Source organism: Brachypodium distachyon, chromosome 1 (assembly GCF_000005505.3).
Source record: "Brachypodium distachyon strain Bd21 chromosome 1, Brachypodium_distachyon_v3.0, whole genome shotgun sequence".
NCBI classification, from domain to species: domain Eukaryota; kingdom Viridiplantae; phylum Streptophyta; class Magnoliopsida; order Poales; family Poaceae; genus Brachypodium; species Brachypodium distachyon.
Window position 1 is genome coordinate 47325499 of NC_016131.3, and position 23189 is coordinate 47348687.

General features: G+C 50.9%; 2 protein-coding genes across 2 annotated transcripts; both read right to left on the bottom strand.

Annotated features, from left to right (window-relative positions):
• Positions 1-342: 342 nt before the first annotated feature.
• Positions 343-3193, bottom strand: LOC112269988. The gene is made up of 3 exons (XM_024457580.1): positions 2565-3193; positions 1984-2305; positions 343-643 (listed from the first exon to the last, which is right to left on the bottom strand). Exons 1-3 carry the CDS (start codon positions 3078-3080, stop codon positions 603-605), a joined length of 879 nt encoding a protein of 292 aa, XP_024313348.1. The 5' UTR covers positions 3081-3193; the 3' UTR covers positions 343-602.
• A 16498-nt stretch (positions 3194-19691) lies between these two features.
• Positions 19692-22359, bottom strand: LOC112270539. The gene is made up of 3 exons (XM_024458182.1): positions 21808-22359; positions 21239-21557; positions 19692-19878 (listed from the first exon to the last, which is right to left on the bottom strand). The coding sequence occupies exons 1-3, from the start codon at positions 22357-22359 to the stop codon at positions 19841-19843; spliced, it is 909 nt and encodes a 302-aa protein (XP_024313950.1). The 3' UTR covers positions 19692-19840.
• Positions 22360-23189: the final 830 nt, after the last annotated feature.

Sequence of the window (23189 nt, forward strand, 5' to 3'; positions counted from 1 at the left end):
TGTCAACCCAGTGTTACTCTGTAAAATTCAGTACGGGAGAATTTGTCAAATTCAGCGTAGTTCTTGCCGTTGAATTCGTGCAATCCAGTACGGGAGAGCAGTATTCATGCGGATTTTATCATAGATAAAACAAAACCAAATAAATCCTCAAAAGAACCGCTTCTATCTGAATGCATGAGAAAGCCTTGTTGAACATTTTTCAGCCAGAGTACAAAATTCTTTCCTGTTATTCGATTCGACTCAGAAACTCACAAGCACCACAACATCTGACATCAGAAGCTTCATCTAAGAAAAATGCAGCTAGAAACGACCAAGTAGTTGACAGACTAAGAGAAACCATTGTCACAACATATTTTTTCAGCCATTCCAGTTAATGCTTTCAACAGTTCTGAATTTTAGAACCGCGAGGCGAAACAAACAGGTTCCTCCTGTCAGGAGAACAAGATCAAGTTTAGCTAGCAAAAACACAAGGTCTGCTGAGTTTTTCTGAACCTATATCTCTACGCCAAAGTTCTGGATTCTCATGTTGTCGTGTTCGAGGTGGCGATACTTCTGAAGAGGTGGACTATGAGCGGCTGTCAGGAGTCCTGCTCTGATCTCATCTACTGCGGGTTGATATCTGGGTAGCGAAGCGCAGCTGCGCCTGAATTAGCAGAAAACAACGAGGTAGTTAGACCTTGTGCCTTCAAACTGTTGCAGAACATAAACAATCTTAATCTAAAAGTTTTGCAAAATTAACAAGACAGGTGATGTACAAAACCTGAAAACATCACAATGTGCAGGAACTATCTTTCGTGTACTATTGTAGGATACAATCTGAAATTTCTTCTACTCAATACATTTACAATAGGATAATTAAATAGATCAATGTCTGCTCTGTAAAGCTGGAATTAGATGACTGGGCTGATTTGTGTTCTAAGTATACAGCCTGAATTCAATTCATAGATTATTCAATGCATTTACGATATGCTAAATCAAATAGAAGCAATAGCTTATCTAATGAGATGACAGAACTGATTTGTGCTTTTAGGCTCCAAAATCTCTACTACAGGCAAACAGTACCAAATGCAAGAACTGAATTATCTGAATCAACTCAATCACAAAAAGTAGAATTACAGAGTAGTACCAAACCGACAATTTCCGTATCACGCTGGGTGTGAATATGTGACTTATGAAATGATTATTTTCCCAGTAACAAACTAGCTTCAGACCATCTCTTTTAGCTTTTGTATACAGGCTGATAAATCCATAAGGTAAAGAACTCGCAGGACAGTTTCCATTCAACTGCTTTTACTTATCTAGAACAGTTTTCAGAGAACTCACTGAATTCAGTCCCAAGTCCTAACAGAGCATATCATTGTTTTCTCAAGAAGTAGATTAGCACTCTAATAAAATAAAACCCAAGAGATCATGATCATGCAGAAATAGTATCTACCACATATGTGCATTTCTTGCCATAGGTTATAACAAATTCAACACTGAAACTAGATCACTGAACTGATACGATTTTTTTTAGATTCCAAAATTTCCACTAGAGGCAAATAGCATGAAACCAGTATATCTGAATTAACAACAGTAGTATAAAACAAACAATAGGTTCCAAAATTTCTACTCGGAGCAAATAGCATGAAACCAACAACAGCAGATCTGAATCAACAACAGTAGTATGAAACTAATAATTTCCTTACGAAGGCTGACTGTGAATCATCTGTACTTTTACTTATAAAATTATTTCTCCCCAGCTAGTTCCAGATTATCTTTTAGCATCTGTACTTCAACTTGTTTACAACAGGGCAACAGTTTCATACAAGTCCCAACTCCTAACAGAAGCATATTAGTAAAAGTTTCAGGATATACACCTGTTTCAGTAAACTGTTTCTCAGACTAGAACAGCTTAAGTCCAAATATAATTTCCGCGCAGCAATAGGACAATATACCGACATTTGCAAAAGGAGTTCAGTAGGGAATTGAAGAGTGTTTCACCTGGCGTCCCGAAGGTGAAGACGACTATCTCGACAGTGTCGCCGTCGCCATCGCGAGGCAGGTCGACGAGCATCGGCGTGAGCCGTCCATGGCGGCCCGCTCGGACAAACATGATGATGTGGGTGTCGTTGGTGTGCAGAATGTCGGCTACCTCGTTCCTCAGGCGGAAGATGGAGTTCCCGGTGAACTGGAACATGGTCCAGTCGTTCACCTGTTGGTTGTGGCTCCCGTCGTCGGCTGCCTGCACGAACTGGATCAGCCGCCGCCGCGGCCGCGGCCGCTGGCGCCCGAACATGATGGCGAGGTTTCCGGGGACGGGTTCCTGCAGTTGAGTTGAAAAGAACCATGAAATTAAGTTAAGAAACAGGGGAGGCAAGAAGCCAATAACTGCTCCAAAGAAGCTCAAATTTGGCAAGAACAGAAGCATGAATTGCTCCCAGTCCCAGGTGAATGAAATTAACACGATTTGCAACCCCAGCGGTTAAACTGCGATGCAAATTAACGACACGAAGGAACCAAATTCACTCAATTCGGTAGGTTCCGCCTGGACCAATTCGAGGAAGCCGGCATGGAGAACTCACATTGATCGGATCTGGAATGCCAGGAAAGTGCGGAGTGAGCGGGATGGCCTCCACGTCCCAGTCCCAGTGCATCGTCGTGCCGCGGTCTTGGACTGTGACGCCGGTGTTCCAGGGGAGGTACCGCGTGCCGCCGGCGTTGAAGCGGAAGTATCTCCCGTTGGCGCTGAGGCAGCGCGTGCCGCCGACGTTGCGGAGCTGGAGGTAACCCCCACGCAAGACGCACTCCCGCAGGATGTTGTGGAGCTGGGCGGCGCGGTCGTAGTACTTGGTCAGCACGGTGCGGAAGCCGCCCTGGCACCACGGCGCCGCCCAGTCGGTGCCGGCGAGGTAGCGGCCGTAGGCGGCGCTCTGCAGGAGCACGTGCACGGGCTCTCCGGGGATCCCGTGCAAGACCCACGCGGCGTTCATGGACTCCCGGGTCCGCCGGAGGCAGACCCCCGTCCCGTCGGGGGTGGCGTGGAGGTACGCGTCGACCTGGCGGCTGCGCAGCCACACGTGCTGCGCGTCGCGGTCCATCGGGGTTCGCCGGTCTCCGCCGCAGAGAAGAGCAGAGACGGTGGGCGCTGCGCGGTGGAGAGAGAGGTGGGGAATTGGGGATGGGTTCTTCTCAGGGAAGAAGAGAGGACCGTTGGTTGGTTGAAACTGTTACGTTGGGGCGCCAAGGCGGAAGAGGTATTTCAAGGTCGCCGTGCGGGCTTCCGGTAGCACAGAATGGACTTGCGGGCCAAGGAAAAGGATAAGAGGCCCAGAATATGACAGTTGGCCCATCTTGAAACTGGACTCCAGAACGGCTAACCGAAGTAGGCCCATTGCAGATTGCAGCGTGCTGGCCTGCTGGGTAGCACCAACGGAGAGTAGGTGCTTAAAAAAAAAGTTGAGTAAATTACACAAAACCACCACATTACGGGTTAGGGTTTAACACTGGTACCAGTTTGTGTTTTGGTTGCAAAAAAACCACCGGATTAGTCTAACCCCTCACTCGCTAGCGTCTAAACTCGTTTCTGACAGATATGGCCTACTGTCGGGCCAACGTGTCTTGCCAGCGTGGTGCCAACGTGGCAGAAGCTGAATCCCCCGCTAATATAACTATAAGGCAGGGGCAAAACGAAAAAACAAATTTTCTTTTTTTCCTGTTTCTTTTTCCTGGCCCTGTCGGCGGTGATGGTGAGCATGGCATGATGGTGAGCAGCGAGAGGATGAGCAGGAAGGGGAAGGGGAGCTGTGTGGTGGCGGCCATGGCCATGGAGATGTAGAAGGCCTCTGCCCGTTGTTGCTGACCAAGAACCGGAGGGCGAGCTCGTAAGCCACGAAGATGGCGCCATTGACCACGAACGCGCGGGCCACAGCCGTGCCGAGCCCACACCACAACACCGGGAGCCCTTCCTCCCGGACGCTCTTCCTAAAGCAGTCAACGACGCCGCGGTACCGCACGTGCGCCGAGGCCGGTTGCGCCTGCCGTCGGGACTTGACCACGTCCAGCGGGTAGCAGCAAATCCAGCTGGCGACGCCCGCGAGGCCCCCTGACACGAGCATCGTGGCCAGGCAGCGGGGGCGAGCGGCGCAAGCAGGCGGCTCGCGCGGGCACGGGGAGAGCAGCGCGAGACGGGGCGAGCGAGCAGGCGCGGGGTGTCGGGGTCATGACCCCGGGCAGGGTCATGACGACACGCTCTAGCTGAGATGACGACGACAAAGCCGGCATGGTCGAGTATGCCGGCATGGTCGAGTATGCCGGCATCGTAAAGCCAAATTAACGCTAAGCCGGCATACCGGGTGTATGCCGGCGCGACTATCTTATCTTATGAGTTTGCAGGATAAGGACGAGCCACTTGATCTCGGCAGGCATCGAGATCCCTCAACGGTCTTATCCTGACCAGGCGGCGCAAAGTAAAGCAGCGCTATCATTACCACGGGAAAAGCAGTCGCCGCTTACGTAGCGGTGCCAGGCGATTGCACAAAACAAGCACCGAAAGAGAATCTCTGACGGGAGCCGGCAGAGGTCAGCGGTACTTGTTGCAGGGTGTTAGGGAAAGTAAAATTGTCTTGTCCCCTACGGTGTCACCCGGAGGGAACCAAGCCGCGTTCCCGGCGGGGCCCAAGGAAGGTGACGTTAGTATTCCGCCCGCATGTCAGTGAGACATGGACGGTCTATAAATAGAGCACTACTCCTGTGGAAAGAGGAGAGGAGCACTTAGGCATGTAGGGTTTTCCTCTTCTTCTTCTTCTTCTTCTTCTTCTTTTTCTTCCTCAAGAATACACCTCAAGGAGCACCGTTGTAGAGCTTTCTTATCTCGGCTAATACAACAAAGCAGGAGTAGGAGTCTTACCTCGGCAAGAGGGCTTCGACCCTGGGTAAATCTGTATGTGCTTGTGTGTTTGTGCGTGTTTCCCTTTACGTCCTCCCTCCTCCGGTTCCTCCTTCGTCCATCGGCCCCAAGTTAAGCCATCCTATGGCATCTGCCGTGACACCACCACGACAGTTGGCGCCCACCGTGGGGCCAGCAACGGCGCTGGCTAGAGTTTTCATCCGGACAGGAAGCTTTCTCGCCACCGGAGAGCACGTGGTCTCCGGTTTGGTCCAGAGATTCGTCTCTCTGGGCTTCATCGACAACAATGTGGGCTGCTTCAACGACGCACCGCTTCCCTGCGCAGGCCGCTTCATCAACTTCGGCATGCATGAAGTTTATGTCGCTACTGACCATCCCTGCAGGTACCCAGAGCGGGTTTGATGGCCGAAGATCCTTCCGCCATCTGCACGGTTCGTGGCTGGCATGCCGACTACCTCGCTGACCGTGTGGAGGTCATGGTGACGGCTCATGGCGTCGATGCTGGAAGGGGCGCTACAAAAAGTGGCGCGGTCCCAACCAAATCCGGCAGAACGGCTCCCCTTGGAGAAGCCGGAAAACATTGCAGCTCAAGCTAGCACGTCGGCCCTGCCGCCGAAGGTTACTCAGCTCCAAGCTTCCATCGAACGGCTGACCGCGCCGGTGGCGTCGAACGCTAACCCGGCCTAGTTGCAGGCGGAGTTGGAGCTGGAGCGACAAAAACTGCTGAAGGAAGCTATCGACGTCGCTCACGCTCGGCAACAACTTGATATTTCGCTCCGTGAGCATAACAAAGCCCATGGTCTCAGTTCTACCGTGTTGACTAACCCTAGCTGAGTTGGGGAAGTGCGTAACCGTGGTAAGAACTTGAATGCTGAGATGGCAGGGGTATGCCCGCAGTGTCGGCAAGTTTTGCCTCGGCACTGAAGCCGAAATACAATACCCCTGTCAAGAATCTCAAAGCTGCTGAGGCCGTGGCTGAAGAGTTACCGAATCTTACAGGAGAGGCACTCCGACAGCAGCAGCTGCGCGTGAAAGAGCTGCTCCGCAAAGCTAATGAGCAGAATGAGGCATACATGAGAATGCACGGCAAGCCCGATGCATCTCAGGTTATTTACTCGGCATCAGATGCTGGTGGCCGAGTTGACAGACAAGCGTCTTCGCCTGGTGGCAAGCGAGACAAAAGTGTCAACTCTGACCGAGATAAGCAACTAGAGCATTATGACCCGGCCCTGGCCGAGAAATAGATGGTCAGAAGGGTTGATGACAGCCAGAGTGGCCTGCGTCCCGGCGACAATCGCCGAGACCAGAAAGAACGTTACTCGTTTGATCATGGACACCGACCTCGGGGTCCGGCACAATACTGCTGCAGGTCAGCAGGGTGTCGGGCGCAACCCACTGTATCGAGGTGAAGATCGCCGGTATGACCATTACGATGATGGATACTCGGCCATGGGTGACGAGGGTTATATCAGGCTAGAACGTGATAATCTCGGCCCGCTCGGAGCCCGAGTTGGGAACAGGCAAGTATCGCCCCTAGATGCCTGACATCGGCTTGACAGAATTCATCTGTCTGAGCTTCTAGAGGAACAAGGCCCTCCGGGACCACGTTGTTTTGCGCATCGGATCATGAAGGAGAGACCAGCCCCGGGTTTCCAGCTGCCCATGGGTACTAGAACATATGACGACAGTACTAAGCCGGAAGATTGGTTGGAAGATTATGTCACTATAGTAAGCGAGGCAGACGGCAACCGCAGATGGGTGGTACGCTATGTACCCCAAATGCTGGTGGGACCGGCAAGGATCTGGCTGAACAATTTGCCGGAAGGTAGCATCAATTGCTGGATAGACTTTGAAGAGACTTTTGTCAGCAATTTCACTAGCACTTACGAGAGGCCAAATCGCCCTCAGCAGTTGTCCTTTGCAAGCAAAGAGACCACGAGACTGACCAGGATTACCTGACAAGATGGAACAATCTTCGCAATTCTTGTGAAGGGATAGTGGAATCGCAAGCCATAGCGTGGTTTGCCCAAGGATGTCGGCACGGAAGCATGTTGTGGCAAAATCTGCAAAGAGAGATGCCGGCTACTCTATCTGAGATGATCAGGATTGCCGACATGTATGCGCTTGGCGATCCAACTCAGCCATCGCCGATGCCGGCAAAACCACAAAGGGATCAGCCGACATACAACCCTGCCGGGGCATTCTGGAGGAACGATCATCAAGATCACCGCAACAAGAGAAGGGATGACATGCCGGATTACCGATATGGGCCAGCCCATGTCGCCGCTATTCAGGATCAACCTGATGCCGGCACTAGCCAGCGTCAGAAAACAGGGATTCAACAGTGGGTCAAGAAGGGAGAACAAAAGAAGCCCTGGCAAGATAAGCCGAAGTATACGTTCGAGGTGATGCTGGATCAGCCTTGTCGTTTTCACACGACCAACCCCAGCAAGCCGGCGAATCACACAACGCGGCAATGCAGCTGGATGCAGCGGGCCAAGAAGGGTGAGGCAAGTCGGTTACCCCCTCCTCCACCGCTCACAGGTGCTAACGTACAGATCCAGGGACCCCCTCAGGCAAACAATGCTGTCAACCAGGTGGAAGACCAAGATATCCCAGGATATGCCGGAAGAAATGAGTACAAGGAGCATCACCAAAGCTACATGATCTTCATCACTAAGCCGACTGACAAGCAAAGTCAGCGCAGGCGAGAGATGCAGGTCCATGCTGTAATGCCGGCTGTTCCGAAGTTCATGTACTGGTCGGAGCAGGAGATCAATTGGGACCGGGCAGATCATCCCAAGGTTATGCCCAACCCTAGTGGATATGCTCTAGTGGTCGACCCGACACTCATCGGGCCCGAAATTAACGTCAAGTTCACTCGGGTTCTCATTGATAATGAGAGCAGTATAAATATCATGAACTGGGACACGATGCTCAAGCTCGGCATTACTGATAACATGCTCGAGCCTATCCGGACTACCTTTCATGGTATTGTGCCGGGAGTGTCTTGTGCCCCGGTAGGCAAGATCCGAGTCGACGTCTTATTCGGCACTAGAGAGAACTGTCGGACCGAGAACCTAGTGTTTGAGGTGGTGGGCCTTAGCAGTCTGTACCACGTGCTGCTTGGCAGACCGACACTCACCAAGTTCATGGCGACTACTCACATTGGCTATCTAAAGATGAAGATGCCGGGACCAAATGGTACCATAACCATCACTGGCAACTACAAACGTTCAATAGAGTGTGCGGCGGCAGGATCTACTTTGGCCGAGTCACTAGTCATCGCTGGCGAGAAGAAGAAATTACAGGAGGCTGTCGCGAGGGCTCAGGCGGCACAGATTGGTCTGTCGGCTATGACAAATCCCCATGGAAGTGTGGCTTTCCAAGCAACCAAGGAGACGAAGAAAATACAGGTTGACAGTGAGTTCCCGGACCGCACCGTCATTATCGGTGCCAGCCTGGGTGAAAAATAGGAAGGCGAGCTCACCAGCTTCCTCGGTGAGAATCGGGACATCTTCGCATGGTCAAATCAAGACCTGCCGGGTGTGCCGAGAGAGTTGGCTGAGCACTCATTACATGTCAGCCCAGACGCAAGACCAGTGAAGCAGCCCCTTCGACGCTTCACCGACGACAGAAGGAAAATCATATCGGAAGAGATATCTCGGCTTCTAGCTGCCAGCTTTATCATGGTCGAGAAAAAGAAAGACGACCCAACTGCTGCCAAGATGTGGCGCATGTGTATCGACTACACCAGCCTGAACAAGGCATGTCTCAAAGATCCTTTTCCATTACCTCGGATCGATCAAGTGATCGACTCCACTGCCGGGTGTGAGTTGCTGTCTTTTGTAGACGCGTACTCTGGTTTTCACCAGATACCGCTGAACCCTAATGATCAAATAAAGACATCATTTATCACCCCGTTCGGGGCTTATTGCTATGGCACTATGCCGTTTGGTTTGAGAAATGCAGGGGCTACTTATCAAAGATGCATGCAGAAATGCTTGCACGATCAACTCGGCAAAAATGTGCAGGTATATGTCGATGATGTCGTTATAAAAACCAAGGAAAGCGCCATGCTCCTGGATGATATCAGGGAAACATTCGCGAATCTGAGGAGATTCCGAATGAAACTGAACCCGGCCAAATGCACATTCGGTGTGCCGGCAGGGAAGTTGCTTGGCTCATATTCCGAATGATTGCTACGGCACCGATATTAGCCTCGTCAATTGAAAAGGAGCCGATGTTGTTATACATAGCAGCCACAAACCGAGTCGTCAGTGCCGTCATTGTGGTAGAAGAGATGAAGACGGCCAATCGGTATATTACTTGAGCGAGGTGTTATCGTCATCTAAGCAGAATTATCCCCACTACCAGAAAATGGCATACGGCGTTTACATGGCGGCAAAGAAGCTGAAGCATTACTTTGATGCACATCAGATCCGAGTTATATGTGAGGCGTCCGTCTCGGAAATCATGAATAACAAAGACGCGAGCGGCCAGATAGCAAAATGGGCTGTCGAATTAACACTCTATGCACTGCAGTACGACAGACGGGATGCCGTGAAATCTCAGGCTTTGGCGGATTTCCTGGTAGACTGGGCCGAGATAGAATATGAGCCACCACCGCCAAAAACTAGCTACTGGAAGATGCACTTTAACGGCTCCAAGATGAAAAGCGGGCTTGGTGCCGGCATAGTTCTGACCACGCAAAAACGCGACCAACTTAAATACGTGTTGCAAATTCACTTCGCAACATCCAACAACGTTGCCGAGTATGAGGCGCTTGTGCACAGACTGAAAATGGCAAAGGAAATTGGAGTCCGCCGAATTCAATGCTTTGGTGATTCCGATCTGGTAGTCCAGCAAGCCTCCGGCAATTGGGATGCGTTGGATGCGCATATGGCGCTATACCGGTTCTATATTAAGAAAATCAGTGGCCACTTCGAAGGGTGCGAATTTCACCATATACCGCGGGCGGAGAACGAGGCAGCCGACACATTGTCAAAACTCAACTCGACACGACAGGCCATTCCAGCTGGTGTGGCATTGGAGCATTTACGCAAACCATCCATTAAGCAATCACCAGAATCGGAGTTGATATTTATCCTGGCGAGCTCAGAAGCCGACGTCGCCCCCGTGGACATTGATAGTGGCAGCGGTTCCGGTAACCCGGGGACTGAGCGCTTTAACTCAGCAGAAGCAATGGCGGTTGAGCCAATGGAGATAGACATATCAGATGAGCCGATTTTTACCACCCGTCCTGTGCCGGCATGGGCACAACGAATAATGTCCTACCTCAAAGATGGGAGTCTCCCGGAAGAGGAAGTGCCGGCAAGGCAAATTCAGAGAAGGGCGAAGGCGTACACCATCATCAATGGCGAGCTATACAAGAGGAGTGTCACTAATGTCCTACATCGATGCGTCGAGCCAGAAGAAGGGCAAGAGATACTCCAAGATATTCATCAGGGAGAATGCGGCCATCATGCATCTTCAAGAACGCTAGTGGGCAAGGCATTCCGACATGGTTTCTACTGGCCGAGTGCACTACAGGAAGCAGAAGACATAGTCCGGAAGTGTAACGGCTGCCAAAGATATGGCAACAAGATTCATATGCCGGCATCTGAGCTCAAGACTATTCCAATCACTTGGCCATTTGCTGTTTGGTGTTTGGATATGGTGGGACCTTTCAAGCGGGCACGAGGAGGCATGACGCATATCTTGGTCATGGTGGACAAGTTCACCAAATGGATTGAAGTAAAGCCAATACGAAAGTGTGACGGCAAGACAACGGTGTCATTTCTGAAGGACATTATCTTGAGATATGGGTACCCGCACAGCGTCATCACCAACAATGGAATGAATTTCGCGGAGGAACCTTTTGCGCGATTTTGTGCGGAAAAGAAGATCCGGCTGGATATCGCTTCTGTAGCACACCCTCAGTCCAACGGACAAGTTGAAAGGGCAAACGATATGGTTTTAGCCGGCATAATACCTCGGCTGATTTAACCATTGGAACGTACTCTGGGATGGTGGCTGGACGAACTCCCGGCTGTACTATGGAGTCTCCGAACGACTCCAAATCGCTCCACACGCTATACGCCATTCTTCCTCGTATACGGGGCGGAAGCTGTCTTACCAGCCGACATTGAACATGACTCCCCGCGAGTGACCATGCATACCGAAGCTGAGGTAAAAGAGGCTCGAGAAAACGATGTCGACCTGCTCGAACAAGCACGGGAGTTAGCTCTATCTCGGTCGGCCATCTATCAACAGCACCTAAGGCGTTATCACAGCCGAAAGGTCAACCCGCGAGTATTCCGGGAAGGAGACCTCGTTCTCCGACTTGTGCAGCACACAGCCGGCATGCACAAACTGTCACCCCCATGGGAAGGACCCTTCATTGTGAGCAAAACGCTTCACAATGATTCCGACTATCTTATAGATGCGCAAGATCCCAAGGCGAACAGGATGGACCAGTCAGGCGAGGAGACCAAGAGGCCATGGAACGTAGCTTTGCTTCTTCCATTCTATACTTGAGAGATGAGTATTTGTATCATTTTCTCTTTATGTTGAATGTTTTGAGACAATGAAATTATCCACCGGGTTCTCAAAAGGAACTCGGGGACTTCCATGTTATTTAAGTGATGTATTGCAATCAATTATCTTTTGTATGTCGGCATGGCTTATTTGTGTAATCTTATGTCGGTTTAGTAGTGTGTCGGTATTGAAAATTCCCTCTATGACTTCGCTACTGTCGGCAACCTGGCTTCATGGCAAGCTAGAGATGGGTACGAGATAACCGAACACATGAAAAACGATTGTGGAAACAAACAAAGAAGCGATTCGAGATGCGCGTTGTTTCACTTAACTCGGCATTTCTTTCCTAGCTCGAGTATTGCCAAGCAAATTTTTCGAGTTTAACTTTTCGAAAGGTTTGTTCTATGACTTCGCCGTTCATACGTCGAACACTGACAAGGCAGACAAAAGAACCGAAGTCATAAAATTTTGCCAATAGAAAAAAAAGACTCGGGGACTCGGTTGGGAACTCGATATTTAAAATACTTAAGCAAATTAAATTAAAAACATTGTGCTTCACAACTAATAGTATCTCGGACTATTTACATGTGCACCCGACATCCCGGGATCTGATAATTTTAAAGTTCGTTTTGCCGACATGACTAAGAAGAAATAGAGGGATTATGTCCGCCGGAACTCGGAGCATCTGTGGCGGTGGAGGGCGACTCGACGACAATCTCCTCGTCGACTGCTTCTTCTTCATCTTTTTCGGCCACCTCGGCTTCTGCTTCGGATACCGGTCCCTCCACAAACTTATGCAAATCGGCATATTGTATGAAGGAGTAAGCCCGCACCTGGCGCTTGGCGATCAGCGCCGGCACCAATTGACTGCAACACGTCGAGGTTGATGCCGTCGTACCAAGAAAGTACGAACGACAAGGCCTCGTCGGCGTTGACACGTGCGGCCGATTCCCGCCACTCATTGAGGCGATCCTCCACCTCCAGGTGGCGCGTTGCCAGTTCTGGGATGCTGGTCGGAGCTTCTTCTCCCGGCCACAGAGCTCGGAAGGCCCGGATGCCGGCATTCAGCATGTTCACTCCGAACGACTTCAGAGGCTTTACCCGGCTAGCAATGCTAACCAGATAATCCACTAAGTCGTATTCGAAGGGGGTTGTTCCGGCTGGATCCCTCTTCCTGCGCGCCTTGATCATGACAGCTTGGGCGGTCTCGATCGATTGTGGAAAAAATTCTGACAAAAGCACAAAAGATAGTAATGAGTCTCGGCATTCTATTGCTATTACTCGGACAAATGCTCAGATGAAGAAATTTGTGTCAGGGCAGCTTACTGGTCAACATGGTGTCGATCTTGATAAGCTCATGCCGGCACACCTTGAACAGGCGGCATTTTCCTTCTCGGCAGCAGTGGCGCAGGTCTCAATCTCGGTGACCAGAGCTTTGCACCTCGCTCTCCAGACGGATCTTCTCATCGGCCTGGGTAGAGAGGGCCGAGGTGAGTTGATCCACCTCGGTCTTATGCGCCTCCGCCTGCACTGCGACTTGCGCCTGCAGCCGGGCCACTTCCTCCCGGTGCTGTTCTGCTAGCCGAGTCTTCTCATCTATGTAGCAGACACATATTACAGAAGCTGGAGTTTACAGTGGATGGAACCCGAATAAGGATAAGATGATACCTTGGACTTCGGCGACGCGCTTCAGGAGCTCCGCCACTTGAGCGTTGTCCCCAGCTGTGAACAAGACCACGTATCAGTTTTCACAACGCATCAATACTCGGATAAAGTTTTTATGTCAGTAAAATATACTTACTCTGGCTCTGGCGATCGGCTACCAAAGCCTCGTGCTCCGCCTCCAACTTCTTGTACTTTGCTAGCAAAGTCTTAAAGGTGGCGGTGCGCTTATTCATGCAGGTCTGCAAAATAGTAATCCATAGATAAGTTTGTTACAGTGGAGTGTTCACAGAATCTCGGGGAATAAGTGTTTGAAGTTTTTAAGCTTCAGGCCGACTATTCTAAACCCGGCCTGAATCTCGGTGAATAAGTGTTTGGAGTTTTTAAGTTTCAGGCCGATTATTCTAAACCCGGCCTGAATCTCGGGGAATAACTGTTTGAAGTTTTTCAGCTTCAGGCTGAATCTCAGGGAATAAGTGTTTGAAGTTTTTAAGCTTCAGGCCGACTATTCTAAACCTGGCCTAAATCTCGGAGAATAAGTGTTTGAAGTTTTCTAAGATAAGCTTCAGGCCGACTAATTCTTACTCTCCCTAAACCTCGGGGACTAGCAGTATGGATACTAGAATTAGAGTAAAAAACTTCAAAGGAATTTTTTGTACCTCAGCAGCGCGGCTGGACTCAAACAAGGCGACCCTTGCCTAGAACATCCGGGCCGACACGGACTCCGGAGTCGCCCCCACAGGTGCCAGCCCTACCAGAGGGCTTTGCCGCACCGTCTGCATGGTGCTAGAGTTCACCTCATAGGTATCAGAACTGTTCCAGTCCATCACGAACTGGCCAAGCGACCCCCAGCTGTGCCCGCTTGACGTCCTAAGGGGAACTCCCTGGTTACCCCGGACGGACTGCGAGCCGGAGGAACTCGGAGGAGCTTGACCCGCCGGGATGGCGGAGCTCCTAGCCCTCCTAGCTTGCGCAGCCGCTAGTTGGGTAGCTTGCGGCTGCGGCGGCAGCGATGGCGGTGGGGAGTCCTTGGGCCTGCGTTGCCGGCTGCTGCGGAGTCTCTGTGGCCTGTGGCTCCGTCAGTGTCTCGACCGTCGGCGTGAGCAATCTAATACTAAGTGTATAGTGACTAAGAGGAGATGTCGAGGATTGTTACCTTCAGTGCGACGGGGGCCGGCATGGGCAATCGGCATGTGATCCTCTGAGTCTGGATCCTCATGGTCGATGGTCCTGCGCGGGCTCCCGAAGCGTTTATTCGGGGATTTCCCGTCTTCGTTGCGTTGACGGGCGAACCTCTACACAGAAGAATCAGATGCCGCCGAGTTAAGTCTTAATCAAAGGAAAGCCAGCATAACCATATGACGGATGAGAACAGAAGATACATATAAACAAAACTTACAAGGGGCGCACGGTGCTTCCGGCTGTATGCCGACATACACCAGTTCCAACGCTCCGGCATACTGGTCTTCGCAATTGCTTTAACCCGGCGCCGGAGTTTAACCTGGTCAAGCCGGACGGTCGACACCCGGTCCGGGTCGAACTGACCGTCGTAGAAGCACATCTTGTGTACCCGGCGTTGGAGCGGGCACAACCACCGGTATACAAAAGTTGCCAATAGATCATCGGCCGTCATCCCGTCTTCCTTGAGCTCGAGGATGCCGGCGTGGATTTTGTTGATCTCGGTATTGGTCTCCTTCGGATTGAATGACCAGTTCTTCTTCTCCTTCGGCGGGCCGACTACAAATCCCGGCAAGTTGATCTTGTCGGCTTCGGAGGAGTTCTTGACGTAGAAGGTCTTGAGCCACTTTTTACAAGACTCAAGACCTTGAATCCGGGGAAAAACCGAACCCCGACGAGGTATGACGGTGGCGGCGCCGCACTGGGTCATCGGCTTAGCGGCGCCGGGATTTTCTTTGTCGGGTAAAACTTGGGGCCAGAACATGAAGTATCTGGCCCACAAGTCGACGGAAGGCCAGAGACCGAGATAGGGCTCGCAGCAGGTGACGAACGCCGAGAGTGTGAGGATGGTGTTCGCCAGAAGATGGTGTGGCTGAAGGCCAAAAAAGTCTAAGAAGTTCCTAAGGAAGTCGCTGGCCGGGAGAGCAAACCGCGTTCGAAATGAGGGAGGAATACAACATGCTCACCAGGCTCCGGTGTCAGCACGATCTCGTCGTCGGGAATCCGGCACTCCACATCCTCCGGAATCCGCCGGGAGCGGCGGAGCCACGCATGTCCGTCGGAGAGACGTTGGAGCCCTCCTAGCCGGCTCGCTTCGAGCCCGTCCTCTCTTCAACCTGCTGAGCAGCAGGGTCGACGGCGGCGAGGTTGCGGGAAGAAGCAGCCATGGATTTTGGAGTAGATCTAGGGTTTGCTTTTTTGGTGAGAAGGTGCTGGTGCGAGGCTTGAGCAAGCAAGAGTGGCAGAGAGCCAAGCGAGCACGCGCGAGCCGGCAGCGGCGAGCTTGGTGGTTGAGAGCTAGGAATCGCAGCGGCGGAAGAACCTGGAGCTAGTTGCAATGGCGGAATGCGCAAGGTGCGAAGAGGCAGAGGAGAGCGAGGAAGACGAGGAGTGCGAAGGGCTTTTTACCCTCGCCCTCCCCCTGTACTTATACCCGTGGCGCACTAATAGGGCGCGGATCCCTTGCGCCCACGATCCATGTGACCAACGGGAAAAACGCGCACGATTTTGGGGCCTTTAACCCCATTAAAGCGCACGCGCTCAGTTACCGCGCGGTGTGGCGCCGAGAATCCCGCGGGATCCAGGAAGATAAGTGTCTGCGTGGGAACTGAGATTCCCCTCTTAATGGCTCTGTCGGCTTTACTGCCCGATGGGACGACGTGCTTGCCTCAAAAAGCGCACCGGCAGTAGCTCGGGTCTTATCCTCCCGTTATTTTAGAAGAGCGCAGAATGCAAGCAACAGGTGGCAACAATGTCGGCAGAAGTAAGTTTTCTACTGTCGGTCACGGAGGAGAAATGAATCTTGGCTAGGGGCTAAATAAGCGCGCCGACCCGATATGTCGGAATAACTTGGTCTCGACTAAGAGAACTCGGGGTAATCTCGGCATCTATTCCGGCTAGGCCCTTGTAAGCTTCGATGGTTTGTCTATGGGAAACTGTCGTGGCCTGACATTCTTCCCTGCCGGACCGCAACAGCTTCGGGGACTAGTGTTGGGGGGATGACCCCGGGTAGGGTCATGACGACACGCTCTAGCCGAGATGACGAGGGCAAAGCCTGCATGGTCGCATATGCGGGCATCGTAAAGCCAAACTAACGCTAAGCCGGCATACCAGGTGTATGCCGGCGCGACTATCTTATCTTATGAGTTTGCAGGATAAGGACGAGCCCCTTGATCTCGGCAGGCGTCGAGATCCCTCAATGGTCTTATCCTGACCACGCGGCGCAATGTAAAGCAGCGCTATCATTACCACGGGAAAAGCAGTCGTCGCTTACATAGCGGTGCCAGGCGACTGCACAAAAGAAGCACCGAAAGAGAATCTCTGACGGGAGTCGGCAGAGGTCAGCGGTACTTGTTGCAGGATGTCAGGGAAAGTAAAGTTGTCTTGTCCCCTGCGGTGCCATCCGGAGGGAACCAAGCCGCGTGCCCGGTGGGGCCCAAGGAAGGTGACGTTAGTACTCGGCCCGCATGTCAGTGAGACATGGGCGGCTTATAAATAGAGCACTACCCCTCTGTGGAAAGAGGAGAGGAGCACTTAGGCATGTAGGGTTTTCCTCTTCTTCTTCTTCTTCTTCTTCTTCTTCTTCTTCTTCTTCTTCTTCTTTTTCTTCTTCTTCCTCAAGAATACAGCTGAAGGAGCGCCATTGTAGAGCTTGCTTATCTCGGCTAATACAACAAAGCAGGAGTAGGAGTCTTACCTCGGCAAGAGGGCTCCGAACCTTGGTAAATCTGTGTGTGCTTGTGTGTTTGTGCGTGTTTCCCTTCACGTCCTCCCTTCTCCGGTTCCTCCTTCGTCCATCGGCCCCAAGTTAAGCCATCCTATGGCATCTGCCGTGACACCACCAGGACACGGGGCGAGCAGCGTGGCGGCCGGAGTAGGGGCGAGCGGCGGCGGCGGCCAAGGCGAGCTGGCGGCGCGAGGGGGCGCGCGGGGGGGGGGGGGGGGGGGAGAGCATCACGGCCGCCGGAGCGGGGGCGAGCGGCGCGCGGCGGCGGCGAGCAGTGCAGGTCGAGCAGCCGCGTGCGGGGCATAGCGAGCCGCGCGAGCGGCCACTTGGAGCTTGGGGCCTCGCTGAGAGAGAGAGAGTGGACGAGGAAGAAGAAGACAGTGAGAGTCACTATTCGCCTCAGAGAGAGATTTGGACGACGAGTTGGACGACACGCTGGCTTGACATGTGGGCTACGACGGTCAGAAACATGTTTATTCGCTAGCGACAGAGAGGTTAGACTAATCCGGTGGTTTTTTGCAATCAAAACGCAAACTGGTACCAATGTGAAATCTTAACCCGTAATGTGGTGGTTTTTTTTGTAATTTACTCAAAAAAAGTAGAGTAAACATAGATATATCCGGAGGCCCAGTAAATATGAAGAAATTTCCAGCCAGGCGGACACGTTCCTTCGGACGGATCCATTTCCGCCAGCCTCCGGATTTCGATCCGTGGAGACGCATTCCGGCCGCAAATCTAGGTCGGGTCTGCGTCTCCACGGACCGAAGAACAGAGCGCCGCGCGGTCCGCTCGTCCGCCTAGGACAGACCCAGTCAAACCTTTTCACATAACCACGGCCACCTGCCAACAACCCCCCCTCCCCTCGGTACTTTTTAATGGAACCGAGTTGACCCCATTTCCCTACTTGCCTCGAAATATGCATACCATCAACACGATACTAACTAGTACTACCTTCGGCCAGAATTACTTGTCCAGTTTTAGTACAAAGTAATTCTGGCCGAATGGAGTATCACTTTCTTCTGCGAGCCACACCACTTTCTCGAGGCCATCTAACACAATTGTTACTAAGCATGTACTACTACTAGTCATATACGGAGGAGAGATATTTGACACGTAGTTTCATGCAAAAGTAACATCACGGGTACCAAGAATTAGAAAAGAAAAATAAATGGGTCGAAAAAGATAGCACGCGGATGCAGGAGAAAAGACATTAAAAAAAAAGCAAGGTTAGAGATCAAATTAGTGATTAGGGATGTCCTATCCTTCAATCCTTGTCTGCCTCTATCCATGGCGCCACTCACGGCAACAAGCCCAAATGCCCAACGGCTCACCAGGCTGGTCAATCAGTGGGCTCGCTGGCTACCAGGCGCGAGGCAGGAAGGGGTCCGGCTCGATCGGCGCACGCGACGGAGCTTAATCACGGGAACTTGTCAAAACATCTACTGTTCTAATTCAGGTTCTGAATCAAGAATTTGCGTGTTTTTACCCGCCCGAATCAAAGATTTAGATCTGTGGCAGGCTGGCAGCAACGGTTAATGATCGAGCAACCTTCTTGCACTAATCGCAGATCATTTTCCCTCGATCCAGAATTTGCGTGGTTTCAAGACAGCGTGACACGGGCAGCACGTCCGTCGTCGGCGGTGTGCGCCCACGGCCGGCCAGGCTGTCAGCCGGCCACCTCGCTGGGGACTATCTGTCGCCTACCTGGCCAATGACACGTCACTCGTGGGACCCATTTCAGAGTCCGACTCCAGCGCGGGGTCATTTACGCACGGCGCACCACCCTGGTTGCCGATCTTGTTGAGACTGGAGTAGTAGCTTGCTGCCAACGTCCGATCGCGACGATGGGGAACTGCGAGTCCATGAACTCCAAGATGGCGTCCAAGAAGAAGGTGCAGAAGCTGTTCTGCTGAAACTGTACATCTGTTACTGGCAGCTCTTGCCGTCGTACTTGTCCAATTCGGCCTCTCGATCAGTTCATTCTTACTGGGCTCTGTAACCTTTGTGCGTACTACGAATCGTGGAGTTGAAATGAGTTCTGTAAACGATAAAAACTTGCTGTTTATCGTGTTGGCCGATGATGCTGAAAAACCAACACGTACGACGAAATGCTTCCGCGCGGGTTCAGTAAAACATAACCCGTTGACTGTTTTTGTGCTGAATAATGAACGCTGTTATCCCAGGAATATGACATCTCCTGACTACAGTTTCTAGGCAACACAATTGAGATTTGAGATTCAGAAAAGGTACTTCCAGGCAACACAATTCAGATTCCGAATGATCTGCTATGTGCATCTCGACACCTAGTTCGAATAACACTCTCGTGTAGCAAGTCACCACGCCCGCGGTCCGAATGCATAACAATTCAAATTTCTATTCTGTTCTAGCCAGAATAAAATTTTCTATCTGTGCCTTGTTGAAAATTGTTCCAGCCAGAATTTAAATTTCTGTTCTGTTGTTCGATTCAAAACTGAAACATCGAATCAAGCACCACAACATCTGACATCAGAAGCTTCATATAAAAGAAGTGCAGCTAGAAAGAACGTAGTTTCCAGAATAAGAGTAACGATCACAACCATTGTCACAGCATAATTGTTCAGCCAATCTACTTAACGAATTCAACAGTTCTGAATTTTAGAACCGCGAAGCCGAAACAAACAGGTTCCTCATGTCAGGAGAGCAAGATCAAGTTTAGCTAGCAGAAACACAAGAGCTGTTGAGTTTTTCTGAACCTATATATCTACACCAAAGTTCTGAATTCTCATGTTGTCGTGTCAGAGGCGGCGACACTTCTGAAGAGGTGAACTGTGAGGCGGCTGTCAGGAGTTCTGCTCTGATCTCATCGACTACCCGTTGATATCCGGGTAGCGCAGCGCAGCTTCGCCTAAATTAGCAGCAAAAACGAGATAGTTAGACATCGTTTCACAGATACTTCAACTGTTGTAGAAGATGAATAATCTTAATCTCAAAGTTTTGCAGGATTCACAAGACAATTCATGCACAAAACCTGAAAACATTATAATGTGCAGAAACTAGCTTTTGTGTACTATTATAGGATACAATCTGAGATTTCTTCCACTCAAAACATTTACAATAGTATAATCAAATAGATACCAATGTCTGCTCTGTAAAGCTTAAATTAGATGACCGAACTGATTTGGGTTCTAAGGATTCAACCTGAATTTAGTTCAGAGATTATTCAATGCATTTACGAAATACTAAATTAAATAGAAACAATAGCTTCTCTGTAAGGCTGAAATGAGAAGATATAACTGATTTTGCTTTAGGTCCCAAAATCTCTACTAGAGGCTAATAGTACCAAATGGAAGAACTGAATTCTCTGAATCAAGTCAGTCGCCAAAAATAAAATTAGAATTATCTGAACCATGGGCACTAGTACCAAACCAACAATTTCTATATCAACCCTGAGTGTGAACATGCGACTATGAAATGATTATTTTACCAGTAAACAAACTAGCTTCAGACCGGCTTATAACTTTGGTACACAGACTGATAAATCCATAAGGTAAAAAAGTCGCAGAAGTTCAGAACAGTTTCCATTCAACTACTTTTACTTATCTAGAACAGTTTTCAGAAATCTGTCCCAAGTCCTAACAGAGCATATCATTGTTTTTTCAAGCCCAAATAAATTAGAACTCCAATAAACAAAACCCAAGAGAACATTCCCATACAGAAATAGTATCTACCAACATATGTGCATTTCTCGCCACAACAAATTTATGACTAGCAGATATCAACATCTTCTCTGTAACGCTGAAATTAGCACTGAACTGATATGAGTATTTTTAGGATCCAAAATTTCTACTAGAGGCAAATAACATCAGACAGAAGAATTGAATATTCTGAATCAATAACCGTAGTATGAAACCAATAATTTCCTTATCAAGGCTGACCGTGAATCATCTGTACTTTTACTTACGAAATGATTTTTAATCCCCAATTAACTAGCTCCAGATTATCTTTTAGCATCTGTACTTCAACTTGTTTACAACAGTTTCAGACAAGTCCCAACTCCTAACAGAAGCATATTAGTAAAAGATTCAGGATACAACAGTTTCAGTAAAGTGTTCTCAGACTGGAACAGCTCAAGTAAACTGTTTCTCAAGCACAATCAGATCAAAGCTCCACTGTAATAAGACCCGAAATATAGTTTCCGTGCAGCAGTAGGATAATACACCAACATCTGCAAAAGGAGATAAGTAGGGTCATGAAGAGCGTTTCACCTGGCGTCCCAATGGTGAAGACGACGATGTAGACGGTGTCGCCGTCGCCATCGTGAGGCATGTCGACGAGCATCGGCGCGAGCCGCCCGAAGCGGCCCGCTCGGACGCACATGACGATGTTGTTGTCGACGGCTTGCAGAATTTCGGCCACCTCTTTCCTCAGGCGGAAGATGGAGTTCCCGGTGAAATCGAACGCGTTCCAGCCGTTCGCCTGTTGGACGTAGCTCCCGTCCTCGGCTGCCTGCACGAACCGGATTAGCCTCCACGGCGGCCGCTGGAGCCCGAGAAAGATGGCGGCGAAGTTTCCTGGGACGGGTTCCTGCAGTTGAGTTGCAAAGAAGAAGAAAAATGCGATCAAGAGATGGTCACCAAAGCGAAACACATGCGGATGCGCGTTAAGTTAAGAAGCGGAACAGAACCAAAAATTGCTCCCAGACGATTGAAATTAACACGATCCGCAGTCTCTGCGGTTAAATTCCGATGCAAATTAACGACACGCGAGAACCCAATTCACTCAATCGATAGGTTTCGGCAAGAGCGATTCGAGGAAGCGGGCATGGAGAACTCACATTGATCGGGCCTGGAATGCCAGGATACGCCTGGCAGGGCGGGATGGTCTCGACGGCCCAATTCCAGTGAGCCGTCGTGCCGCGGTCTTCGACGGTGACTCCCGTGTATCTGGGGAGGTACCGCGTGCGGCCGGCGTTGAAGTGGAAGTACCTCCCGTTGGCGCGGAGGTGGCGCGTGCCCTGGCCGCCGCCGCCGGCGTTGCGGAGCTGCACGTAGTTGTCGTGGGTGATGAGCTCCCACAAGATGGCGTGGTCCGCCTGGTAGTCGTAGTACTTGACCTGCACGGTGCGGAAGCCGTGCTGGCCCCGCGGCGCCGGCGAGTCTGTGGCGGCGAGGTAGCGGCCGTAGGCGGCGCTCTGCAGGAGCACGAGCACGTGCTCGCCGGGGGGCCTGTGCACGACCCACGCGGCGTTCATCGACGCCGGGTTCCGGTGGAGGCAGGCTCCCACCCCGTCGGTGGAGGCGTGGAGGTACGAGTCTAGATGGCGGCTGCGCAGCCGCACGTGCTGCCCGTCAGGGAGCGGGGCCTGGATGCGGTGCCTGTTGGCCATCGGTCGCCGGTTGCTTCTGGCGGGGAGAGTAGAGAGGGGAGGGAGATGCGCGGCTGAGAGAGAGAGAGAGAGAGAGGCGTGGGGATTTGGGAATGGGTTCCTCTGGAGCTCTGGCGAGAGAGAGGAAGAAGAAGACAGGCTGTTGCCGGTTGGATGAGAATTGAGACGGTTACGTTCGGGCGCCAAGGCTGGGGGTTGTATTTGAAGGTGGCGTGCGGGCTTTCGGAAGCACGGAGTGGACTTGCGGGACAAGGAAAAGGATCACAGGGCCACGAGGCTGGATGACTGCTGGCCCATCACGAAGCCTGACTCCAGAACGGCCCACCGTAGTAGGGCCATTGCAGCGTGTAGATCAAATGGAGAATTAAAAAAAAAATGGAGAAGAGACGCAACAGTAGTATGGGAAAAAAAGACCATGCATATAAAGTGTCTTTGAGAGAAGAAACTAGGGTTCTGGGTTAGAGCGCTCCGTCGTCATCAATATTTGCCGGCTTCCCTCGCCTCATGTCATCGTCTTGGCGTTGCGAGGTGAGAGGAATCTCGGGTCCTACTTGACGTATTCAAAGTGTTTAGAAATATATGAGTCATGTGTTCATCATCGACAACACTATGGTGAATGATATGATAACGCCGAGAATAAAGGTGCCATCGGCCAGATAGTTTTACTTATGTGGATCAGATCCGTTTATACATATTTGATGAAGTTTTTCAGTGTGTCGTTATATTATTATTTTTGTTGTTGATCTAACCTTTGTGGTTTTGTAGTCCTTCTCTGACGTTCTGGTGAAGAATTTTGTGATTCACGACTTGTAACTTTAGGGGATTACCCG

Coding starts and splice junctions, on each gene's coding strand:
- LOC112269988 (XM_024457580.1), bottom strand. CDS start 3,080: ATGGACCGCGACGCGCAGCACGTGTGGCTGCGCAGCCGCCAGGTCGAC. Junction 2,306..2,564: donor GCATTCCAGATCCGATCAAT/GTGAGTTCTCCA, acceptor ACTCAACTGCAG/GAACCCGTCCCCGGAAACCT. Junction 644..1,983: donor CTTCACCTTCGGGACGCCAG/GTGAAACACTCT, acceptor CTGCTAATTCAG/GCGCAGCTGCGCTTCGCTAC.
- LOC112270539 (XM_024458182.1), bottom strand. CDS start 22,359: ATGGCCAACAGGCACCGCATCCAGGCCCCGCTCCCTGACGGGCAGCAC. Junction 21,558..21,807: donor GCATTCCAGGCCCGATCAAT/GTGAGTTCTCCA, acceptor ACTCAACTGCAG/GAACCCGTCCCAGGAAACTT. Junction 19,879..21,238: donor CTTCACCATTGGGACGCCAG/GTGAAACGCTCT, acceptor CTGCTAATTTAG/GCGAAGCTGCGCTGCGCTAC.